The sequence below is a fragment of the Anser cygnoides genome, chromosome 3, assembly GCF_040182565.1.
Source record: "Anser cygnoides isolate HZ-2024a breed goose chromosome 3, Taihu_goose_T2T_genome, whole genome shotgun sequence".
In the NCBI taxonomy this organism is placed as follows: Eukaryota; Metazoa; Chordata; class Aves; order Anseriformes; family Anatidae; genus Anser; species Anser cygnoides.
Window position 1 is genome coordinate 57,295,113 of NC_089875.1, and position 23,565 is coordinate 57,318,677.

The 23,565-nt window shown below is 39.8% G+C and overlaps 1 protein-coding gene across 5 annotated transcripts in view; it reads left to right on the forward strand.

Annotated features, from left to right (window-relative positions):
- The window catches only part of TULP4 (TUB like protein 4), a 157,018-nt gene that overhangs the window by 75,752 nt on the left and 57,701 nt on the right, over positions 1-23,565 (forward strand). For all 5 annotated transcript variants that reach the window (XR_010829764.1, XR_010829763.1, XM_066993151.1 and 2 more), the window contains exons 3-4: positions 22,131-22,259; positions 22,572-22,733. Coding sequence is in view for 3 of the 5 variants with exons in the window: in XM_066993151.1 (XP_066849252.1) it covers positions 22,131-22,259; positions 22,572-22,733 (291 nt within the window). In the remaining 2 variants the exon portion in view is untranslated. The remainder of the gene's footprint in view (positions 1-22,130; positions 22,260-22,571; positions 22,734-23,565) is intronic.

A 23,565-nucleotide genomic window follows, 5' to 3' on the forward strand; every position in this document is an offset into this window, starting at 1 on the left:
GAAATAATGTAATAAAAATGTGAAACTAAATCTGTTAGAAGGCTCTAGGAAGCACCTGGAGACTTACAGCCCATGCAGTCCATGCTGGTGGCTGGGAAATGAGCTGAAATGGTAGTCACCAACAGATCGTGATTCACAGTCTCCAGCCATCAAGATTGCCACGGAAGAAAATGGTGTCATGCGAAGCTGAAGTGGAAGAAGGCGTTAGGAAAGATAAAAAATCATGTGATTTAGCTGACTCTTCAAAAGTTTTATTGTCCTATGCAGATGGTCTAACAAAAACTGGTAGGAGATGGAAAGAAAAGGCACATTAACCCATTAGCTTCTAACAGTGGTATATCAATCAATTCACCCTTTTAAACTGTTGCGGACTGGTCCATTTATAATGCTGTGAAACCACATAAGAGTAGGATTTTGCCTGCCCCGCTAGCCCTGCCAAAAGGCAGAATCCAGAAGTGTATAAATGGTGTCTGATCCCTAATCATAGGGAGCTATGAGGCAGCCATACACCTTCCATGGAGGCTTTGATCTGAGGACAGAGCTGGACCTCAGAATAGAAAACTCCCCCTCAGTATGCAGCTGACTTAAAAAATGCAGTAGTAGAAGAAAAAGATGCTGGTAATTCTGAAAGTGTACCATTAAGACTAAGAAAAGTGATAAAGAATAGCATGGAGAATGTTACCAAAAGTAAAAGCCGTTATATCAAGAACGCCCTCATCTCACCTCAAAATAGTATTCAGGAGTTAGTGGGAGTTCTGGGAACACAAGCTGAAACTGAATAAAGATCGGGGAAATCTTGGTTGTGGAGAGTGGCTGAAGAAAATCGTGAGTGTTTGCCTTAGAAAGCAGATGAGTCAGAGGAGACACATGCTGAAGCTGTAAAAAAAAAAACAGTAAATGGTAATAGAGAAGATAGAATGGGATAGTGTCTGATTTCTTTGTCTTAAAGCATAAAAGCAGGTAGATAGAGAAATGAAAAATCGGCAAATTTCAAAATGGTAAAAGGAAATTTTTGTTCAGATCTATGATTAAATTATAAAAAGTCACTATGGCAGTAAGTTGTTAGGCTGAAGAATTTAACAAGGTTTTAAAAGGGTTGTTTCAAGGTATATCAGAAATATTTACAGCTGCTGTAATCCATGCTGACAAATTTTGAAGGGGATGTTAAGCCTCATATTTGAGTTTTCAAGATGATCTCTAGCTACTAGGAATACATTTCTGTTCCGTCGCTGGTTGTTGTTCTTCTTTCCCAGGGTAAAGTGTTAGACAGGAGTTCAGTGCTGTAATTCGTGTCATATTTGTATAAAAGGTGTGAGAATAGTTTTGGTTCCCAGTAGCACAAACCTCAGTGATAATCCTACAGGGTGTCCTGTTTGGGGGATCCCTGAGTTCAGAGACATACAGGCTGTCCCCAGGGGCTGGCTGAACAGAGCAGCCCAGGGCATCGTAGCAGTGGTGCCTGGCATCTCTGGGGTGACTAAACAGAAGCGTGTGGGTGTGGGATGCCAGAACTGCAATAATGTCAGGAGCTGACGTGACTCTGAATTTGGGTAGCCAGTATCGCGTGGCTTTTTTTGGCCGTATGTATGTTATGTGTATGAGTAAAAGCTCTTCATCTCATCAATGCCCTTAAAGCAGGGGCATGTTCTGCATTTGCATTCTGGAGTTCATTTCACTGAGAGTGACTCAGAGGCATGACATAAGCAACTGTTGTCTTTACGTGAAGTCCTCAGATAAATTGATGAAGAGAATAGGCAACCCTAAATGAAGGAAGATTTGTCTTGGCAGAATACAAACGCGTGTCTCCTCTGTGCAGTTACAGCCAGTGTGATTTTTCTGGATATGCATTCATGCCTACATGTACGTGCGAATACATGGCAGTGATCGTTTTTGTCAGGGTTTCAGTTGTATTGAATGATATTTGTCCCTAAATGATTTTGACTGTGTGGCTGATACTTACCGAACGTCACACAGTCAGCTCATGCCGTCCTGTCATTTCACCTGATAGCAACATCCTCGGAAATTGTGCATTCATCTCAGTGTCGGTCTACAGCTACTCTCTGAGCTGGGCTTCTTTTTAGGCAACATGATACTTTAAGATCATTCAAAGGCATGAAAGGACTTTTGGAATCAAATCCTCATGATAAAGGAAAACTATATAAAAAAAAAAAGTAATTTCTACTTAAATGACAGAAGATAAGGTAATTCCAAAATGTTAATGGAATTTTTTGATATTTGGCCTTCAAATAACAACCATAACACAAACCTGATGATTGGAATCAGTAAAATGATAGGGGAAAAAACATCCTGCTTAGGAGTTTTACGAAATCAAAGGGCAGTACATTGTGCCTATGCAGTAATCATAGACTTTGGGGAAAGGTATAAAGGCTGCCATTACAATTTCTGTTGAAATGGTGTTAACTAACTGGCTCATAACTGCAAATGAAACTCTAGGTGACTGGCTCAGTTACAGTATCTCAGCTATCGTGGTTTCCCTGCATAAGTCACAGAATCATCTAGGTAGGAAGAGACCTCCAAGATCGCCTAGTCCAACCTCTGACCTAACACTAACAAGTCCTCAAAAAATAGCAGTGTACGAGTCCACATCAGACAGTTTTATTTTTAGTGCCGATGAATCTAATATTTCAAGATCCCGTGAGGCTGTCGGTCAGGATGGGCACAGGGGGTTGTCAGCAGCCTGCCTCTTCTGCTCTCCCTTGCTGTCTGCTGAGGTGCAACATCCAGGACTCCCCGACTCGTGCTCTTTCCCATTGACAAAGGTGTCAGCTTCAAACAGAGGGGAGTTTGTGTTGAAAACAAAATTGTTCTTCAGAGGCTGAATTTAGATTTGTCAGCACGTGCAGTGTCACGAGTGTTGGCTGGGTGCCCCTTCCGCGGCCCACGCAAAGCAGCGGGCAAGGTGTTGGCATCACACATACCATGGGCGTAATCGGCTACAACAACATTTTGCTGGTGTTTTCTACAGAAACGTACTATGAGTGAATTACAGTGTAATAATAACAAATAGTCATTTTTTTAAAAAAAATAAAAAACTCCCTTTTTTCTGTTACCTTCTTTGGAGGAGGGAGACACTGTAATTACTATATTATGACATGATCTGCTCAGAACCACCTCATAAGATTAGCTCTCTTTTCCTTCAAAGATCACTGGATGTTTAGTAATAAGAACAAATCATTACCAAAAGGGTTTGTTTGGTCAGCTGCTGGTGCTGTCGCCGCTTTGTGGAATGGCTTTGGAAAAAGTGAATGACTCCCGTACTTCATCCGTTGTTCTATAGGAAGACATTGTACTTTGAAAATGCCAGCACACTGACATTTTGAAGCGTAAGGAGGAGCACGCATGCAACAAACCCTACTGGAATGGCTGATTGCTTGCAGATCTGCGTGCAATCATGCAGACAACTTGCAGACCATTTAGGCAGCCATCATCTTGACCCCCAGTCTACAGATAAACACAAACATCGTGATTTAATCATAGTTTATAAAGACACAGATCATTTCACCTTGCCCTCATGCACAAACCAGGGTACTATCTTCCTTTTTACCACGTCCTGAAATAATGCGTCTCTATTCCATATCTGCACAACACTACAGCACTCAAGGGAGCTTTGAAGTGTTATAGTTCTATAAACATTAGAAAATTAAAAAAAAAAAAAAGGTATTTGTTATTGATAAAAGATATTGCTTAAATCTCAGTAAATGAATAAGAAAGTAATTTCTAGCAGTGTAATCACTGAATGGCAATAGCCATGTGTAGTCAGTTAACAACAACAAAGTAAGCCTCCGCAATATACTTTCTAATACTATGTAAAAATGCGTATGAAGTGTTTCCAAAGCTTGATTTCATTCTGCATTTTCTTTTGGAAGATTGTTCAACCATTACTTTCATTGCTGGAAGCTTTTCTTGATATTTAATCTAAAATACGGTTTCCTGAATATCATCCTGCTACTTACAGTAACATTTAATAGTGTCTTCCCTTCTTTTTTTTCCACATCATTCCAGTACTTGCTGACTCTTCTTATGACTCTGTGTTGCCAGTATGCATATTTTTTGTTTATTATTTTAATCCAATATCTCATAATCTTCAATTACTTACATTGCTTTTTAAATCCATTTAAGAATGTTAAAAACAAACAAAAAAACCCCACCATTACTTTCAAACCTGTAAATTATCAAGAGGAAAGAAAGCAAAATTTTGCACAGAATAAAGAAAAATATTTTCTTCAGCCCAGTCTGAGGTAATGCCATTGTTGCTTGATGAGGGAATGTCTCGGTGTCAGTGGTTTTTGCTTTGAAATTGGACTTCATAGAATTGTGGCAGTCAGAAAGAACAGCCTGGAGCGCACGTGGACAACTTCTTGCATTATGGCAGTGTTTATTTAATGGTACCTGTGTTAAATGCACGTTGTATATCTACAGTATTGAATACTTTAATGGTGTTCTACATTTTCTTGCAGAATCTTATTTTATTGCATTGTTCTTCTGGTTAATATAAATGTGTTTTTTTCTTTTTTTTTTCTTTTCTCAAAGGCATCAGCAGTGATGCAGATGAATAGTAGAAAATCAGTGTTTGCAAAGAGAATAACAGAAAATGGCTGAAGAGTTAGAGAGAGCATGTCAAAGTGGAGGCAGAAGAAAGCTTTGTTGTGGGAGGCAAGTTGAAATGAGTTGATACAGAAGATTTGGTAGCACAGCTGCTGACAGGCGAGGATAGCACCTGGGCATATGTACACTTAACTGTTTGAGGCAGTTGTTTTCAAGTTGGTAACTCTAACTCTTTAAAGGTCTTTGACAGAAATGTAGAAATTGTCAGGTCAAAACCATCATTTAGATGGCAATATCTTTGCTTTGAAATAAATTGGTAGAAATGTTTTGCCTGGTGAAACTTTCTTAAAGATTCTCCTGGGAAAAAAAGAGCAGAACTTTATGTACTTCTCATCACTTTTCCTCTCTCTTTTTTGTGTGAACTGAAGGATAAACTGTCTAGATTATAAAAATTACTTTGCAGTGATGCCATGCTTATATAAGCTAAATGGCTCAGGCTTTCAGATGTGGATCAGACAACTTTCATCTCTAGTCTGTGGTTCATGTACCAGCTGAACTGTTAGAAGTTGAATATTGTTTCGCTTGGTATCTGAGAAACAGGTCAATTTTAGCTCAGTTCCTTGAAAACTGCTTTCTGCGCCGCAGGTAATCAGTACCTTTGTTAACATTTGCATTGGGTGTTGTCCCAGGCAGGCAGGCGTGCATTTCCTATCATCCTCATGGCCAAGGTCTGGTAGCCTCACAGTGACCCTTACATCACATTAGGGCACACAGGGATTGCAGTCCCGAACTGTGATTCAGCCCTCTCAAATGTGTTGAACAAGTACAGTCATCTTACGTGTTGGGAGAGCTAGCCATACCTGCAGTGCTTCCTTAGTCTGCTTTTTGCTTTGTCTTCGAGACCAAAAACTTAAAGGACTGTCCTTTTCAATGGGCTGTGTAGTTCCAGCAACGTGAGGGTTTCTTCTGGTCGATGTTTCTTTATGCTACAGCGATAAAAAAGAGCAGCAGCAATTCTTGCCTTTCAGGGTTGTCCAGTTTCCCTGTTGCAATCTTTCTATCTGTGTAACAGATTGAACTCCTTATTTATTGCTCCCTTGTGTTCTCTGGAAAGTCAAATAGAAGTAAAATTATTGGTCACTTGGCCAGCTGCATCATGATACAGTTTTTATTTCATAAGAAATGGAGACAAAGCTGCTAACAGGGTTAGCTGTGAATACAGTCTGTACAGAATTGCAGGCCAGCCAAAACAGGGGTGACATTTTAAAAATCTGCTATTTGGCATTTCGTAGAGTATTGCACTTTTTTAGCTGGTGTTCATATTGTTGGAAGTCTGTAGTGCGTCCGTTGCAGATGAAGTGGGCGCCAGCGTATCTCAAACCTGAATCAGAGCCTCTGTGTTGGTCATATATAATAACAAAGTAATTCCTGGTAGGTATCTGGTATCTTATTTATCATGATATGCTAAACTGAATGTCTTGCTCGTAAATACTTTGATTTTTAGTTATTTGTATCGTGGTCACAGCTGGGGATTATGATAATTCAGAAACTTATGAGATGGCTGCTGCTTCAAAGTAAAAGCTGAAAAGAGCCCAGGGAGATTCATCGTGCTTCCAGCGCATGGGTCATGTAGCTGTTGTCCCTGCCTCTCCTCGCCGGCAGGGACCAGGGGTCTGTCTGGTAATGCTGAAGATCTTCCAGTGTTATCCGAGTTGCTCATCCCTTTCGTCATTGTAGATACTGCAGCAGATACCTGAAAGTTATACGCTAGTGTGAACAGTCCTAACCTTAGGTTCCTCAGGAGCTTCATCAAGGAGAGGAATCTCTGCACAAAGAGAAGAAAAGGAGTTTTCTCCCTGTGTCTTAGTAATAGTGAAATATATCTTTGTGGCTGAAATGGTGGGTGGAGGCTTGAGTCCATTCCGAGCTAGACAGCCTTCACCCTCATAAATAATGTTGCTGTAATAAAGGATGATAAACTTTTTATAAAACCATCTTTTCGCCTCTTCTTAAAAGATTAATCTGTTGGAAGAAAAACATGAAGTGTACTGAAAACATGGAGCTTTGTGTGTGTGTGTTTTGAGTGCAAAAGTTTGCACTTACGTCACTTTTATATATACACAGCTGGCAAACTGGATGTTTTTTTGAGTGTACGGAGTAGTTGTTTTTTGAGACTCACTTCTTGTCATCCCTAACAAAGCAGATTCACTCTGGCAAGGTTGGATGACTTTGTGCAACCAGTGGTCTCCTCTGCGAGGAGAGAGGAGGAGACTCTGTGTTTAGGCTGTCATCTTTGTACCGCTGGCTAGAGCACAATGCATTTCCAAACGACAGCTCTTCAAGAGCTTTTTTTTTTTGCCAGTAACTGACCTATTGCCCTGCCACAGTCCCTTACACACAGAAGAGAAGCATCAGAAGAGCAGGGGCCTGGCTCCCCTTCCTGGCGGTGAGGGCCAGCAGAGGACCCTGCCTGGCTGCAGTGCTGCTGGCTGCTCAAACCACTGCAGCGGGGAGGGTTTCTCACCTCCCAGGGGCATTACTTTAAAGGGACGTCTGGGAACAAGGTCAGAAAATATGCTGAACTCTTCGTGTGAAGCAGAAGATCACAAGGAAAAAAAAATGAAGGGTCCCTGCACCAAAACTGTGGGTGGAGACGTTCGAGTGACAGAAGGGCAGCTTTTGTACAGCGTAGGTTTACACCACATAGCAACTTCTTTGAGGGGGGAAAAAAGAAAATTTTTAACTATAACTGCCTGGACTACAGACTTCAGCTTAACCAGACATATTTATGCACTCTAAATAGTAAACTTATTTAAGATGGTGGTAACTAAAATAAAAATAAAGGGAGGTACATCAGTGTTACTCCCCACCCCCCCACCCCCCCAAAAAAAGAGCAATTTCTTGCTTTTGTCTTGTTTCATTTCTTTATCATCATCCTTCTTTTTCTGCCTTCTTCCCTTTTTCTCCATTTCTTTTAGTCTGGAAAACAGCTCTTTCTCTTTTTAGCTTGTCTTAGCTAGTTCTGGATATGTATGCAGTCAGGATACCTGTTGTCAGTGATTGACAACCTTTGGTAATGGAGGTGCTAAAATTTTTCTCACGGACCCGCATGGGTGGACACGCTCGATGACGAGTTGGTAAATTGTATTATTTAATACAGTTCTGTTGACTGGCAGCCAGCTGCTTGTCCCGGCCTCCCATCAGCTCTGCAGTTTGGGAGCCACTGATTTGTGCTCACTTTCGTGGAAATTAACACCTGTTGAGCTCTAGACGGATATTTTTATCCGTGTTAATCAATATGACAGTCATCCTGGATTCTGGGTAATACACCTGCACTGCTGTGGTTGCACCCTTGTCCTGCTTAGGGACAGGATCAGCGTGAAAACTTCCCCATCCTTTCTGCACCAAGGGTTGCTGCCAAGAAGCACAGAGGAGTAGCGACAGCTGTGTGAGGTCGTTCTGCATACTGTTGAAGGATGACGATGTTAGCAGCTTCAGAGTTGTGCTTGCTTTTACTTTTGCCTGTGCTTTTTTCCTGATGGAGCGGCTGACTAGAGCTGAGATGGGTGCTTCACCAGAACTGTTGGGTTTGTGTGTGGGAAGTGAACAAGGGGCAGCACTTCAGATTCAGATAGTCTGTATTTCATTTTTTACTTCATTTTCTAAGTCCGTGTCTGCAATTACACAGGCACCTGAAGAGCTGCTCCAGATGCTGCTAGCTGAACATCACATACACAAACCCACGCAGGGGCAGCTGGCTGGGGTTCAGGTGGTGGCTTCACGGTGAGTGTTAAAGCTGCTGTCCTGCCTTTGCAAATTAATTTGGTTAAATTTCATCGTTCTCACAAAAGGTTTAGGAACTTGGTGTCTCTGTGGGTCATGCAAAGACAGCCCAAGCAGTCAAATAAAGATTATACAAATGCTTTCTTTTCTCAGTTTCTGTGACTAATTTACAGTCCCTGGTACTCCTCAGATGGCTAGGAATGTTCTACAATTGCACGTAACTCACTTAGAGGTCTCATCGTTGAACTTCATGATCAGGATAATGATAGTTTAGCATTTCTTTGGCAATTTGGGATAGTAAAATAGTCCCACTTCAGCAGTGAAATGCCCAGCTATACTATTTGTCTCCATTCTGCCTTATAACTCACTTTAATTAGATTAGTGCACAGCTATTATCACCTGAGAAATGTTAATAGATTTGAAGTGCTGATCTGTGCTCTTATTGAAGTTTGGATTATTTTTATTTCCTTGTGTTTGAAAAAAAAATAGTAAAGGTAGAAGTGTTGTAGCTGTCAGAGAAATAACCACATTTGAACAACAGTTTTTGACATGTGCCTCTGAATTTTAAGGTCTTTTATGTTTACACTGCTGGAAAAAAAAATAAAAACAACTCAAGTTTTTACTGCACTTCTTAATGCACCACCAAACTGCAAAGATCAAATAGAAGGAAGAATGCTTGTCCTAGACTCTTCACTGACTTTTTCCAGTGATTCACTACCCTGGGGTTATTCTCAAACAAGGTAACATTTACAAAGTAGATAGTAAGGATTCCCCAAGTAACTGCTTTTGAGAAAGCTGAGTAGATCTATTTCATTTCAATAGTTTTCAGTAATGTTTATTGTTATCCTGTCTTTGTGTGTGTGTGTGATTATTTGGTGATCCATTGTTTTGAATATAATACTTTTTAGTTGATTGCATATTTTTAGGAAGAACAGATGGAATAAAAGCCATAGATAGGATCTGCTACAGGATCTGCATCCAATGTTTTTTCTGAATTTTTACCCTGAGAAGAAGAAAAAAAAAAGTCTTGTGTGGTGGATTTAGGTTGGTTTTCTCGCCCCCTCATCTTAGAACTTCTGACGAAGATGTGCATTGTCTGTGAATTAATATATGGTAATAGTGCATAGGTGGATGTCACTAAGTGTTATTTAGTTCTTGTTTTTAAAGCTTGAAATACATTTACAGGACTTTCTTTTACGTAGCCCAAAAATGAATGTAAATGTTGATGCTGTTAAGTGGTCTTGATTTGTATCATCTGTAAGGTGACTTAACGAGACCTTAGTTAAATGAGCCTTGTGCTCATGGACTTTTAATATAATGTAGGCTAAATAAGGAAGAATTTTAAATTTGCTGCTTTTTTTTTGTTTGTTTTCATATTTTGTTCAAACCCAAATGCTTGAACCCAAGGAACTCTCAGCTCTGCTTGGTTATTGCATGTCTTATTTCTAACAGTGGTGGATCTTTCTTTAGTCTCTCCTTTCTGTACTGTGCTGATTTTATCCGTACAGAAATGAGAGCAAAGCAAAATCTTATGTCTTAAAAAGGAATGAGATGAAAGTGCTATTTTATCCTTTGCTCGTCCTTATCAACATTCAGCTTTGATTTATTTTTAGGGAACTTGGGATTGCCTCTGCACTTTTAGAGAGTGTGTACAGGCAATTAAATAGAAGTATCTTGCAGGAATGCTTCAGGATAGGAAGACCCTTAATTAGAGACAGTGGTAGCAGTGTACATACTGCAAAGGAGTTTCCCTCACTGGAAGTGAGCATGACATAGCTGTAAAAAAATAAAATCAAATTCCATGGAAACAGGTATCTTTTTTGTGAAAGAGCTTTTGGAACTTAAGCCTTCCTGTGAAGGGATGTGAGTCAAGAGCAGACCATATAAAATTATAAGCCTTATCACTGTAGTTCTCTTGTCTCTCAAATGGGAGAAGCAGCAGACCAGTTTCCCCTCCAAGAACATACTACACAGATAGCTTGTGCTTATGGGTGATTGACTTCGTGCCTTAATACATTTCCTTAGATTATACTCAACTATTTTCCTTAACATCCCTTGAAGGAATAGTTAGGAAATTTATTTAAATGAAAATTTATGAAACAGATAACATTCAAATGAAACAGATAACAACATCTTGCCATCCACTTTATGTTTGTATCACATCTCATTTCCATTTCTTGCATGCAACTTCCAGTTCTGACAAGTGATCTGACAGAGCTCCTCAACTGCCCAAATGCATTTATTGGTTATGCCTTGGATGTAGCCATTCGGATTTGGTTTAGAAAATGTGCAATGTCCCCTACAGCTCTAGTTCTTTGAAGCCTCAATTAAGCATGGTGATTCTGAAGTGGAAATAATTCCTTTGGGACTGGCTCTGCGAGCCTCTTCGTTTGTAGGTGTGTAGCATTTCTTGTTTTGTACCTGTGAGGGGTACCAGGGATGCGTTCCTCTTAGGTAGGTGAACAGGTGTGGCAAATCCTTTTAACATTGGGATTAATACACTTTTGGCACGTATTTCTTGAGATTAAGTGTATGACTTAAGGAATGTAAGATTTGTAAAGCTTTAGAGTCCTCGTGTTGTCAGTTTACTATCAAGGCTCCTAAATGTATTCAGTGAGATGTTGACAGCCTAGGTATTTTTAAAAAGACTTCTTACTCACGCTAAGTACATTTTATCCTCAAAGTAGTTATCAAACAAGTTTTTCTTGCAGTTGCCGAGTTGCCAAAATCATCCCCTAGTGCCTTTAAAGGTCAGACTGCCTTCAGACTGCCTTCCATTGGGGATTGTATGCCAACTGTATGATACCTTTTAAAAATAGGCATATGTGGCGGGTGGGATGCCATCCCCAAGATACCTTTTAAAAATAGGCATACGTGGCATTCATCTGCAAAGCAAATAAACAAAACTTGCTGGGGAGCATCAACACTCTTCCCAGTGTATGAGCAACTGTACTGTTACTTGCAAAGGGTACCAGCTGCTCGCATGGAGAGTGGATGAATCACAGAAGCGTCTTGATTGGAAAAGACCTTCAAGATCATTGAGTCCAACCATCAGCCTGACTCATCAAGTCCTACCACTAAACCACGTCCCTTGGCACCACATCCACACATCTCTTACATACCTCCAGGGATGGGGACTCCACCACTTCTCTAGGCAGCCTGTTCCAATGCCTTACCACCCTCTACAAGAAGAAATTTTTCCTGACATCCAAATCTAAACCTCCCCTGACAGAACTTGAGGCTGCTTCTATGTGTCCCGTCAATGTAACCTGAGAAGAGAGACTGACATCTACCTCGCTGCAACCTCCTTTCAGGTAGTTGTAGGGCGATGACGTCTCTCCTCAGCCTTCTCTTCTCCAGACTAAAGAACTCGAGTTCCCTCAGGTGCTCCTCAAATACCTTGTTTTCTCATCCCTTCAGCAGCTTTGTTGCTCTTCTCTGAAGACATTCCAGCAACTCAATGTCCACCTTACAGCGAGAGGCCCAAAACGAAACACAGTACTTGAGGTGCGGTCTCACCAGTGTTGCGTACGAAGTAACAGATGCTTCCCTGGTCCTGCTGGCCACGCTATTTCTGATGCAGGCCAGGAGCCATTGGCTTTCTTGGCTACCTGGGCAAGAATGGTTACCTCCTGTGGGCTTACTGACAGAGTTATTGCTGGTAGACTGGTCTGCTTCTCCCTGGCCTCTTCTCTTTCTGGAGCTGAACAGATGATCTGAGTCTTTGCCAGCCTCATTCATGCTCTGAGCATTGTGAAAGAAAACACAAAAGGGGAAAGGGGAAAAAATGAGAACATCCAACAAGATGGCACATAGTTTCTGAAGCCTGAGGTGTTTCAAACACCTGAGGTGTTTGTATTAGTAATTAGTTTGAATTAGTGAAATGTACTTGCTTTGGAGTAGGTTTTCACATGAAGCCACAGAGTAGTCTGTGGTCAGAAGAAGGTGCAGAGTTGGACCTGGATCTTTCAGGTCTGGTAGGGTCAGCACCTCATGGCTGGTCCAGCCTCCCCTCTGATCACACTTAGGTTGGGTCCCCAGCTGGGACACATGCCACACTTAGCTTATTGATAATATTATACCACGAAATTAGATTTCCAGTTAAAGGGAAGGGAAGGAAAAGTTAGCTATTTGGACCTTGTGAGAATTTCTCTGTATTTTTAAAACACTAAAGTTAGTACCTTTTATACAATCTCTCACATGAATCTTGCTTTATTTGTCTAAATAGAATTTATAGCAATTGAAGCTCCTTTTAGAAGAGCAGAAAAAGCAAGCTGACAGCTGCTGGCAGAATAATATACTTTTTTCATGTAAAAAGTGGAATCCTGTGATAAAGCATCAGACCCTTAATGTAGGATGTGGAGTGGAAGCTGCTGCCCACTGCAGCAGGCGTGCCCGCGGGCTGTGGGCAGCTGCAGTGCCGTCAGTGCACATAGATGGTGACAGTAGTTTTTCTGAATGCCAGTGGCAGAGGTAAGGGTTATTAAAGGCCACCCCTGAAATATCTGGAGGCTACTTCAGTCTTTCCAGGAAGAAAGTTAATTTTCTCATCATTTAGACTAAAGGAGACAGAGAATTTCTTTCTCTGAAGATGGAGAAAGACTTTAACAGGGCCTGTATACACAGAAAAGGGGCAACAGATGTAAACTGAAAGCAATTTAGATTGGCTATAAGAAATTTTTCAGTATGAGGGTGGTGAGGCACTGGGAGAGGTTGGCCAGGGAAGCTGTGGATGCCCCATCCCTGGAGGTGTTCAAGGCCAGGCTGGATGGGGCTTTGGGCAACCTGGTCTGGTGGGAGGTGACCCTGCCCATGGCAGGGGTTGGAACTAAATGATCTTTAGGGTCCCTTCCAGCCCAAACCAGTCTGTGATTCTGTGAATTTGGATGGTGTTTTCTGGTAATGAAACATCTATCTCGGATAATGCCTTCACCATCCATTTGACCACAGTCCGCATGCAGCCGCTGCTGTGAGCTGGCAGTTTTACTCAGCCTCTTCCCAGGAATTCCCTGTGCTCCAAAGTGAGAAATCGGTATCTAAGCCTGGGTCAGCACGAATTGCTCCAGCTGTCACTGCTTTTGCAGGAAGCTACAAAAGTCAGCATAACTGCTTCTGGAGAGCTCAGGAAAACCCTTTTGAAGCCAAGGAAAGGATTTACGATGTTTTTCTTGCTGTGTGTCTTGGTGGGCTGAGTTCCTCCACATCAGACATGTCCCAAAGATGCCTTCAAGCAGTGCATGCTCCAAGGCATGAAGAAAATGGTGTAAGATTAAAAAAAAAACAACAAAACAAACTTTTTTACTGGTTCAGTCTTTGACTGTTGATACAGTTCTGGTCCCATCTCTTCCCCTCCCTAACAAATTTAACCCCAAATATGCAAAATTATCCATGGTACAGCTACTTTCCCAACTATAGGAAGAAAACCCCATTTCTTTTTCTTAATTGAGCAATCTGTCTGAATGTTCCTCAGTCGCCTTCATTAACGCCAGCTCTCGGAAAGCTTTTCCCATGCTCTTCAGTGGGAGCTGTGATTTCACTTTGATGTGCTTAGTAAAATGATGAAAGATGGGGAAAGAAAGCAAGAAATTTAGACACTGACTGTTCTAAATTTACAGTTCTTCAGCTGCAGCACAGTGTTTGTTATTAATAGTAGTAGTTTTCTTCTTAATTCCTTTATGCGTATTGTACCTTGGAAACTGACAGCTACATATGTAAAGCGAAGCACTTCTACCTGGGTGTAATGTCTCTGGAAACAAAAAGTCAAAGCTCTGCGTGTGTGTGAGAGACTTTGAGGGTATCATTAGGGAAGGCAATATAAGAAAAGTAGGATAGGAACTTGGGTGTGCCACCCCAAGAGAGGTAGTCTGGCTGTATGTCTACTGTATCTGCTGATTTTTTGTCTAGTACTATTAGGAGGAAGAATACCTACATAATGCTCTTCATCTGCACAATTGAAGTAATTTGAATGGAGAGAATTATCATGATGCTATTACCATGGCAAGAAGTAAAGATCATAAGTGAAGATGAAAGGAAGAAAAATTGCAAGCAATTTATTTACAGTATGGGAAATTAGGAGGGAGAGACTTGAATAGCTTTTATTTTAAGAATACTGATATTTAAAAAATAGATGAACTTTGCATTTCATTGAAATAAGCATATGCAGAACCAATTTTCCTGAAAATTAACAGAGAATCGTCGTTCAGTTGCAGGCTGTCCAGAACCACAAAATTTCTTCCATCTTTTAGAACACCTAAAAACTCACGTTTTCCCGTGGAAAGCACTGGTTGTCACAGAGCACGCGTAGATAATTCATATGAAATCTGCACGGATGGGTCTTGCTGCAAGACAGGAGCTGCGATTTTTACAGCGATTGCCTTTTATCGCCTATTACAGTGGTGAGAAACCTGCAGGGCTGAGCTGACAGCTTGTCCCAGCTAAAGCAAGCGGTGGCAGAGCTTGCAGCCAGGCTGCTGTGCTCCAGGTCTCCTTCCTGAATTTCACGAGTGGGGAAGTGAGTCACTTCCCAGGTTCTTTTGGGAAGCAAGCCTGAAACCCTTGTTTGAGCCGTTTTTGTTTGCACTGATGGACAGGGAGTCAGAAACGGGGCTCTGGAGTCGAGGTGTCCTTGAGAATCTGTTCAGAACCCAGCATTGCTTATAGGAAACCTAAAGAGGGAAGGAACAGCTTGTTAACTGCTATTGCTTATTTTGGGCACCTGTTGTCACTTCTAAATTGCATTCTAATTATAAAAATTCACTTGGATTAGCTAACAAGTCACAAAATGTGCAAGATCGATGTAGTTTCCTCAAGGATTTAATAGGTGTATGCATTCACGCACACACTCATATTATATGTAAGTAAAATACATAATACACTATATGTCTTTATATATAATGTATAAAGCTACACTGAACTGTATTAGCAAATAGAGGTGGTTATTGGTTCCTCTGATCCCTTTGCTTTTGTGTTTCATTTTTGTTCCCCCCTGCACACTCGTCTTTTGCCTTTGCTGTATACCTACACATCTCTTCATCTTTGTTGTCACTCATAAACCGGTGTGGGCCAGTGTGGTGCATGCACTATGTGCATGCATTTCTGTATGTTTGTAAATATGAGTGAAGATCAATCTACTTATTAGGGGATTGCATAATATGATTAGTCAATATAGCAAATCTTGATGCTTGGGCAATTCTAGATAGATTTTCCAGTCCTCTTTCCCAATGCTTTGTTCCAGGCCTTGTATTTTCCTTTAAAAATGTAGGTGCTTCCTTAAAAGTACAGGACTGGAGGAAGCCTTCAGATAGACTGAATCCTGTACTCATAGGCATTATGAAATGCAGTCTCCCTCTGCAGTTTTTTTGTTTCTATCCTAGGAACAGTCAGGTCTTTTGCCTTCACTGCACGGAAGGTGGACTCATACCAGCACTCTCAGTAGCACTAGAAAATTAGTATGACTTAAAGGGGGAAGAAAGGCCAGCAATTGCACCGGTTGTGTAATACTGTATGTGCTCAGTGGAATTATAGTGCATCAAATCCTCTGCACCCTGCAAAGATGCCTAGTTCACTGCTAGTTTCAGAAATGCTAGCACCAGATAAAGGAATTCAGCTCTTCTTGTGTGGCAAATCATGTTGTGATCGAGTATTTCCCATCAAGCGTTCTCCACTCTTTACTGCTGCAGTAGTCCATATACAAGCAGATCTCCATAGCTTATGTTGCTAAGGGAAGAGCAATGCTGAGGAAGACTTGTATTGTTAGCGTATGCATGCTCTCCAGTAAAATGGATGGAGGATCAGAGGTGGAAAAAAATTACTCACTACAGTGCCTGCACTTTTTTTCTGTAATAACATCTTCCTAAATTTGATAATTGCTTTAGCTATTTATTCATTTATTTTCTCTAGATGTTTGTCCCTTGCCTCTGTAGCAATTATAGATGGCATATTTTAAGAACTGCAGAGGTAAGATTTCAGTAATTAATATCATATGGCATTCTAGATTAAGGACTTCTGCTCTTGGAATATTGATTGCTGTAATATTTTCAGCTACCTCCTCCAAAAACTCTAGTGAAATTAGGGATAAGAAAAGCTCTCAGAATATCATAAATTTTAGCGAAGTCCAGTATTGTGCTATAAAATATGGGGGAAAAAGCCCTCAATATTATGTAATTAATTTAAATCACCAAACCTGGCTTCTATTGGGAAGAAGCCAGAGTTACTACAAATGATATGTTTGCCACCTCAAAATTGAGATTACTCAAGAGTTTTGGTCTAACACTTTAATAAATACTGTCGTTACTAGCTGGATGATGGTATTTCTCTGGCAGTGTCTTTCTAAGAAACTTAATGATCTTCCAGGCCAGTGACTGATCGGACTTCGTTTTGTTATTTGAAGTCATGGACCAAAAAGCTTTAGAATAAAATAAAAATGGAAATTTTAAAGGATAATTAAGTAATCTTAAAAATAAATGTCTGGTGCTTTTAAATCATAATAAAACAGGTGTTTCCTTTGCCATATGACAAGGCCTTTTCCAAATGGAGTGTCTGTGAAGGCAAGAAGTAACTGTTGTTCATAAACTGTTCGTGTTTGCACAACATTTTTTATTGAGAAGTGTTATCAATTATTTTTGTTTTGATTACTCCGTTATAGTGGAAGTGAATGCATATTAGTTGCCAGTGTTTTCCACTTTAATTTTATGCATAAGTTTTTTAATGTTGTAAGGAACAAGTCTTGGGCCAGCTGAGATGACTAGAGAGAATGTAACTGGGAGAGGGCTGAAAGGAAGCTAGACTAAAACCACGAAGCTAGTTACTAAACCCAGGTACCATCAAGTTATGCTTCTAATCCATTGCAGTTTACCAAGTGGCTTCCAAGGACCAAGATTTCACCAGCTGTGGTGTTACTGACCATGGATAGGAATGATCATGGTGTGCAGGTCCTGACTGCGGTGCAGGGAGGCTGCCGATGCCCTGATGCTCCCAGAGGGTGGCTGGGTTTTCCCTAGAGATGGTCAGAATTTTTACAATGCGAGTGGTTGGTTGAAAATGAACATTAATCAAAATAGAAGCTTTAAATAAATAAATAAAAATACATATATATGTGTCATTTGGAAAGAAAAATTCAAAAGCATGTAGTTTTTGGTGATTTTTCCAAGTAACATACTTTTTTTAAAAAACCATAATAATCCTTTAACATTTGCCATACATGTATAAAAAGTGCAGGAAACAATTTGCACACAGAAATTTCAGAACAGGAAAATACTATATCTAAAATTTTCCAAAATTAAACCTTTCACATTTATTCAAGTTTTTCATTTCCCAACCTAAAGTTCACATTCTTTTCACATTGTAAATGCTCTAAACTTCAAGGTACAGCCTTATACTTAGCTATTTTCTTCAAAGATTTCTACTAGAGGATTCTTCTTTATTAGAATAATTTTAATGACTTGTATTTTATGTGACATTAGATAACTTTGTCTGAAACAGCAGCAGCAAAAAGGAATATTCTTTGGTAAGAAGTTGTGCCGCCACCTTTCCGTGATCTCTTATTAAGGCGTGTTCATTCAGAAGGTTTTTTTGGAGATGAATGGTTTCACTGCTGAGTTGGTGGACAGTAGCAGAGCTCGGCAATTAGTCCCATACACAGTGGAAAGTGGTGCCAAGCTGAGTGACGGAGGAGAACGAATGTCCATCACACTGCAAATATCTCAATATTACCAGAAGAGATGGAGATGAAAGGATAGTTGTACCCGAGCTTCCTTTTTTCTTGTATGCATGTGTGAATAAAAGATGTTAAGGATGTGGTACTGAACATTAGCGTGGTGGGATTCAATGGGAGAAAAGGAACAAATACCTTCACAGTGGCTTTATCGGGGAAGCGCTCTCAAAATGGGAATCCACGCCCCCCATCAGCGTGAGGGGAATGTGATAGCCCAGCGCGTTGTATCCTGGCTTCTTTGGTCTCTGCTGGGGTTTTGCTTGCCATTAACAAGCTTGGACTCTTCTAGGAAATAAAAATTCAAAGCAGAAACTGGAACGGTTTGTAAAATCGTGTGTGCGTTTGCTGTTTCACCTAGTGAATTACACCTGCTTTCTTACAAATTGTCTATGTGCTTTGGAATAATGGTAGTTTCTATGTAGTATATACCTTTCTTTGGTAAATAGCCATGTACCTTTAGAGAATCAAAAGCAGCAAAAAATAAAAAGTGAATTGTAACTAGTCAACCAAATTTATATCTGAAGTTGATGCAGATACTTAAACACCTGCCTTCATTATTCTTCTTTATAATATGCAGTCAGTTCTTGGGGAGGGTTTCTAGCATCTTTAACATTAACTAAATTTAATTCCTGAAATTCAAGCTGGCAACTAAAACAGAGCTATAAATGATGCTAAATGTTCCTCTTTTCAATAAACTTTTCACTACTAAGCATTGTCTAAAAAGGAGCTCAAAGAAAACGCAAGACCTTGATTCAAAAGCTCCTTGAACTTCATGGCAAGAATCCTGTTTGGTATGATACATTGGCCTTTACGCTGTACTTAAATGAGTATATTGGGCTAGGAGTTATTTGGTATTTTATTTATGGGAGATCGCCTTCTGCATGAGATACCAATTTAGAAGCTGATTAATGTCTGTAATACAAATTTTTTATAGAGTAGAACAAGGACAATTGGTAATTTTATAGGTAATTTAAAAAAAATAAATACATAAATAGCCAGTATGCAATGGCGGTGCAGACCACACGGCCCACAGATAACTTTCTTTGGCATGCCAACATTTTTTTTCCTTTCATTACAAGATAAAACAGTTTATTCCTTGAGTACCTGTGGGAAGATGCTGAATGAGAAGCAGAGAACCATAAAGGTAGCAGAAGTAAAGATGGGGCCCCTGTGACTTGAAGCTGTTAGTGAAAGTAACAATATCTTTGTGTTACGGGCTAGCAGTAAAATTCTTCTTTCTGGAGGGCTAGTTCAAGCTTATACGTTTACGTGCACTGGCAACGGAACGTGTTTTCATACGGTTTATGTTCTAACCAACGTAAAAGACAAAAGTTGTCATAATACTTAGGGCAGACCTTCTTTTCTTAGTCTCTGCTTCAGTATGTTAAGTGCCTCAAATGCAATTGGAAATACCCAAAGCAGCTGTAGAGTCAGCACCTGGAGTCAGGTGTTAAATGTAAATGATGAAAACAGCTTTAAAATGACCTCATAAAATGGTAGCATTTGCTCTGTGTTTTAAGAAGTTGAATTTTCAAATTGCAAAATGACTTCCTTATGAGCATATTATCAGAAGTCATATAAAATCATTGTCTCATTTTCATTTGTAATTATAAAGTGGTAAGATTATTACTCTTAAAGCCAGGGGCTTATTGGTGTTTTGACCTTTGTAGCTCACCAGACAGAGGTTTTGGAAGTTACTAATTGGGAAGGAGGGAGGAGAGCACTGGTAATATTATTTACATTGAAATGTGTCCTTGGATGTTTTGTCAAATTGAGGGAAAATACAGGTAGAACAGCATTTGATTCAGAACTTATCTTCTAGCTTTAAGAAGATTCCTATTTAAAATAGAAAAGATGCAAATTGCATCAAGGTAATTCCTGTCACTTTGCCCATAATTCATATCATTAAGTCAGCTGGTTTGTCTAATCTATAAAATCATATGCTTGTCTCAAATCTTTGTCAGATAAAGCAGGGCAATTTTGAGGCAGATAGTGGTACCTTTGATGGTGTTCATCAAAAAGCATAATGGTATTTGAATTAGTTTTATCTTTTGTTCCTAAATCCTCTAGCAATTTATTTTGTTTGATCTATGAAATGTCCAGTGTGGGGACCATCTAATCATTAAAGGTCTGATTTTCAGTGGTAATAAGTGCCTTCAATTCTATATAGAATTATTGTTAGCCTTAGCTGCTGCCAACCTTCAAAAGCCAGGTTTTTCAGTTATCCTGATGTCATGTATGGGGTTTTCTTCACTTTGCTAATGCCATTAGGCAATACTGGCAAGTGCAATTATGTAGTGGTTATGTTTTGTCTCAGGGTGGCTGAAATGATGGCTGTGTGCATATGAGTTACGTGAAATAGAAAAAAAAAAAAAAAGAAAAAATTTGTGCTGTTCTTGTTTAGACAGAAGAGCTAGAGTGAATCCTCAACCAAAATACAGCTGCTTATATTACTATGCTGGAATATTTTATTTACTGCTCTTCCAAAAACAAACAAAAAAGAAAAAAAAAAAAAAAAAAAAAAAAAAGCAAGTATGACACAATCCATGAAGTGTCACAATATAATCCACCCAACTGTTGGCAGGACGAGCACCTTGGCGTTGGGTTCTACTTGGTTCAAGTAAAGCAAAGCATTTTTCTGCAGCATCCCAAACGGGATTCTTCCTAGCTGCATAGCAACAGAGGGTGTAGTTAGTCATATTCACTTCTTCCTATAATCTTTATGTATGCATGAAGAAACAGTTTTCTTTTAGCCATTTAATTGTTCAAGGGTTGATCCTCCAGGACCGGAGGGCTGCACTGATTTGCATGTTTTGCAGTTGTGACCCATAGCACTCTGCGAATAAGTGTAGCGCTCCTTAAATAAGTGTAAGAGCATCTTTTTTTTTAGCTGTCAAGTTTTGGTTTCAGGCATGCATATTTATATCCTAATTCTGAAAACTGCTGTTTTCATTGTGAAGTCTGGTGGATCTGTGTACGCAGAGTTCATTTTAGGACTGGAACATTTAGGAGCATCATTGCTTCCCGGTAAACATCAGAATATATTTCAGGAAAGTCTTCTCTTTCTGTCTCTTTTAAGTGATTAATTATCTATTTAGATTTATGAAAAAGCATCATTAGATCTGGGTGCCCATTAAGTAGTTGAAATAACACTCTACTGATTGAGAATTTCATATTTGTTTTCTTTGTTTGTATATGCTATATCTCTGTATCGTAACTGGCGGAAAAGCTCATTGTGTATGAATGTGAGCATCCCAACCATATCAGAATGTTTTTGAAATAGAACTAATTTGGAAAAAAGGCTCTAAGAAAAAGTCATTAACAGAAGGTAAATGGTTTTACAGCTAATTTCTGCTTCAGGCACTAGGATGACGTGTTTTTTTTCAGTTCTATACTGAGGCCTTGAGAGATACTGTGTTTGTTAAATTGATATTAATTATAAAGGAGAGAGCAATTTGGCAGCTTTGGACTTGATTAGGTTCTCCAGAAAAGCTCAGATAGCTCTAATGCACAAAGTAGAGAGCCTAAAACTGCTTTGTATTCCTTCTGCACTCAGAAGCAAAGCAATTTCTCTATGAAATTTCTGTATTTTAACAAGCTGGGACTCTAGAAAATTTTTTCATGTCACTGGTGACATGAGTATTCAAATTTGATCTTGTATCAGTGCTTGTAACTTCATTTGCAGAGTTGAGCCGTGGAGATTGTGATGAGGGAAATCATGACAAGGAAAATTTGAAAGTGGTTTGGGTACGGGGCCTTCAGTTTGCCGTTTCTGTAATGAAATGCTACATTCCAGCGTAGTGTGTGTTTTTCTTAAAAGCATGTGATGCCTTCCAAAAAGGCCTGATTGGGGAGAGAGCCTGTGTTCGCTGACAGTCATGACAAAATGATTCCAGCTGTTCTTGAGAGACGCCTACTGCTGTGCTGAAAATTACTGTTTTGTACATCTTCTTCGGAATTTAAATGCAATGTTGTTTATTTTGCAGTATTGTTTAACTGCTTCTTGTAAAATAGCTGTTAGCACTCTACACAGTTTTGGTAATGCTGTTTCTGTTTGTAATCTTTTAAGGTTGTGCTGGTTAGATGGAACGAACCATTTCAGAAATTAGCAACCTGTGATGCAGATGGAGGAATATTTGTTTGGATACAATACGAAGGCAGATGGTCTGTGGAGCTTGTGAATGATCGTGGGGCACAGGTTGGTATGCATGTTTTCTCTTCAGTCCAGAATGATCAAGTCCCGAGTGACAAAATGAAGAGGACAATGAATAGTACTTTATACCTTTTGAAATGTGCAGGAGAAAATGAAACATTTCTTTAATGAAAGGAGTATGCAAGTGTCAAAGACACTTTGCAAGGACAGTTGCTTTATCTGATAGCCGTGAAATCAGAACTGCTACTGGGCTAAGGAGTTGTCCTGCCTGTCTCTGTGCAGTGCTACCTTTTACCAAAACAATGAAAAATTACGCCATGGCTAATACATCTATTTTCTTATCTTTGATATATTAAGGTAAGCGACTTTACATGGAGCCATGATGGGACTCAAGCCCTTATCTCCTACAGAGATGGATTTGTGCTGGTCGGTTCAGTCAGCGGACAAAGACACTGGTCTTCAGAAATAAACTTGGAGAGTCAGATCACGTGTGGCATATGGACTCCAGACGACCAACAGGTAATGGGGCTTTTAGAAGCTGTTAATTATATCGCAGTGGTATGCTGTAGAATACATCTCTGAAAAAGTCGTTAAATAAAATGTCCACTTTGTAAGAACAGTTTCTGTCAAAACTGGTGCTCCCACAGATAGTGAAAATTAAATCCATCCTATTGTTCTCATTAGTCAAATATACTAATGTACCAAGTTGCCTATCGTCAGTTTTCACCCTGATTCACATGCAGTCTTATTCAGACTCAGTTGTTTGAGATGGGAATCTGTAATTGTACCCCTAATTCATTGATGCAGCTATTGTGAAAATACGTATTTGAGCAGAGATACAGCATAGACTAGTAAACATCTGAGCAGCTGCTTCAGTATAGAGCTGCCCAGTTTGCACTTGCAGCAAAAGCAGTTCAACTGACATACAGTGATGTTTGCCTTCTCATGAGCAAAGGGATCAAACTGTGTCAGAGGGGCCTCTCAGCCTTATGCAAAACACATCATTTTTAAAAAGGCCATTCTTTAACCATTGAGCCCAAAACTTGCTGAGCTTTGAAAAAGACGGTTTAAAAAAATCTTCTTTACTGCTTTTCTAATAAAGCGTATCATACCGGTCACTTCACCATTTATAGTGGGGCTTGAGCTAGCCCATTGGTTTCATTTGCAGAATTTGCAATGGCCCTTTGCCATTCAGCTGTTGACCTTTGCGGAATGGTCTTCCCTTCCACATACTTGCTATCGTTATGGTTAATGTGTGTGAAATATAGTACTGAAAGAAATGATGGGAGTAGAATAGTGCGAAGAGAATTTGCATTATGATCAAGAGTAGATTATTTTCCTTTCTTCATTT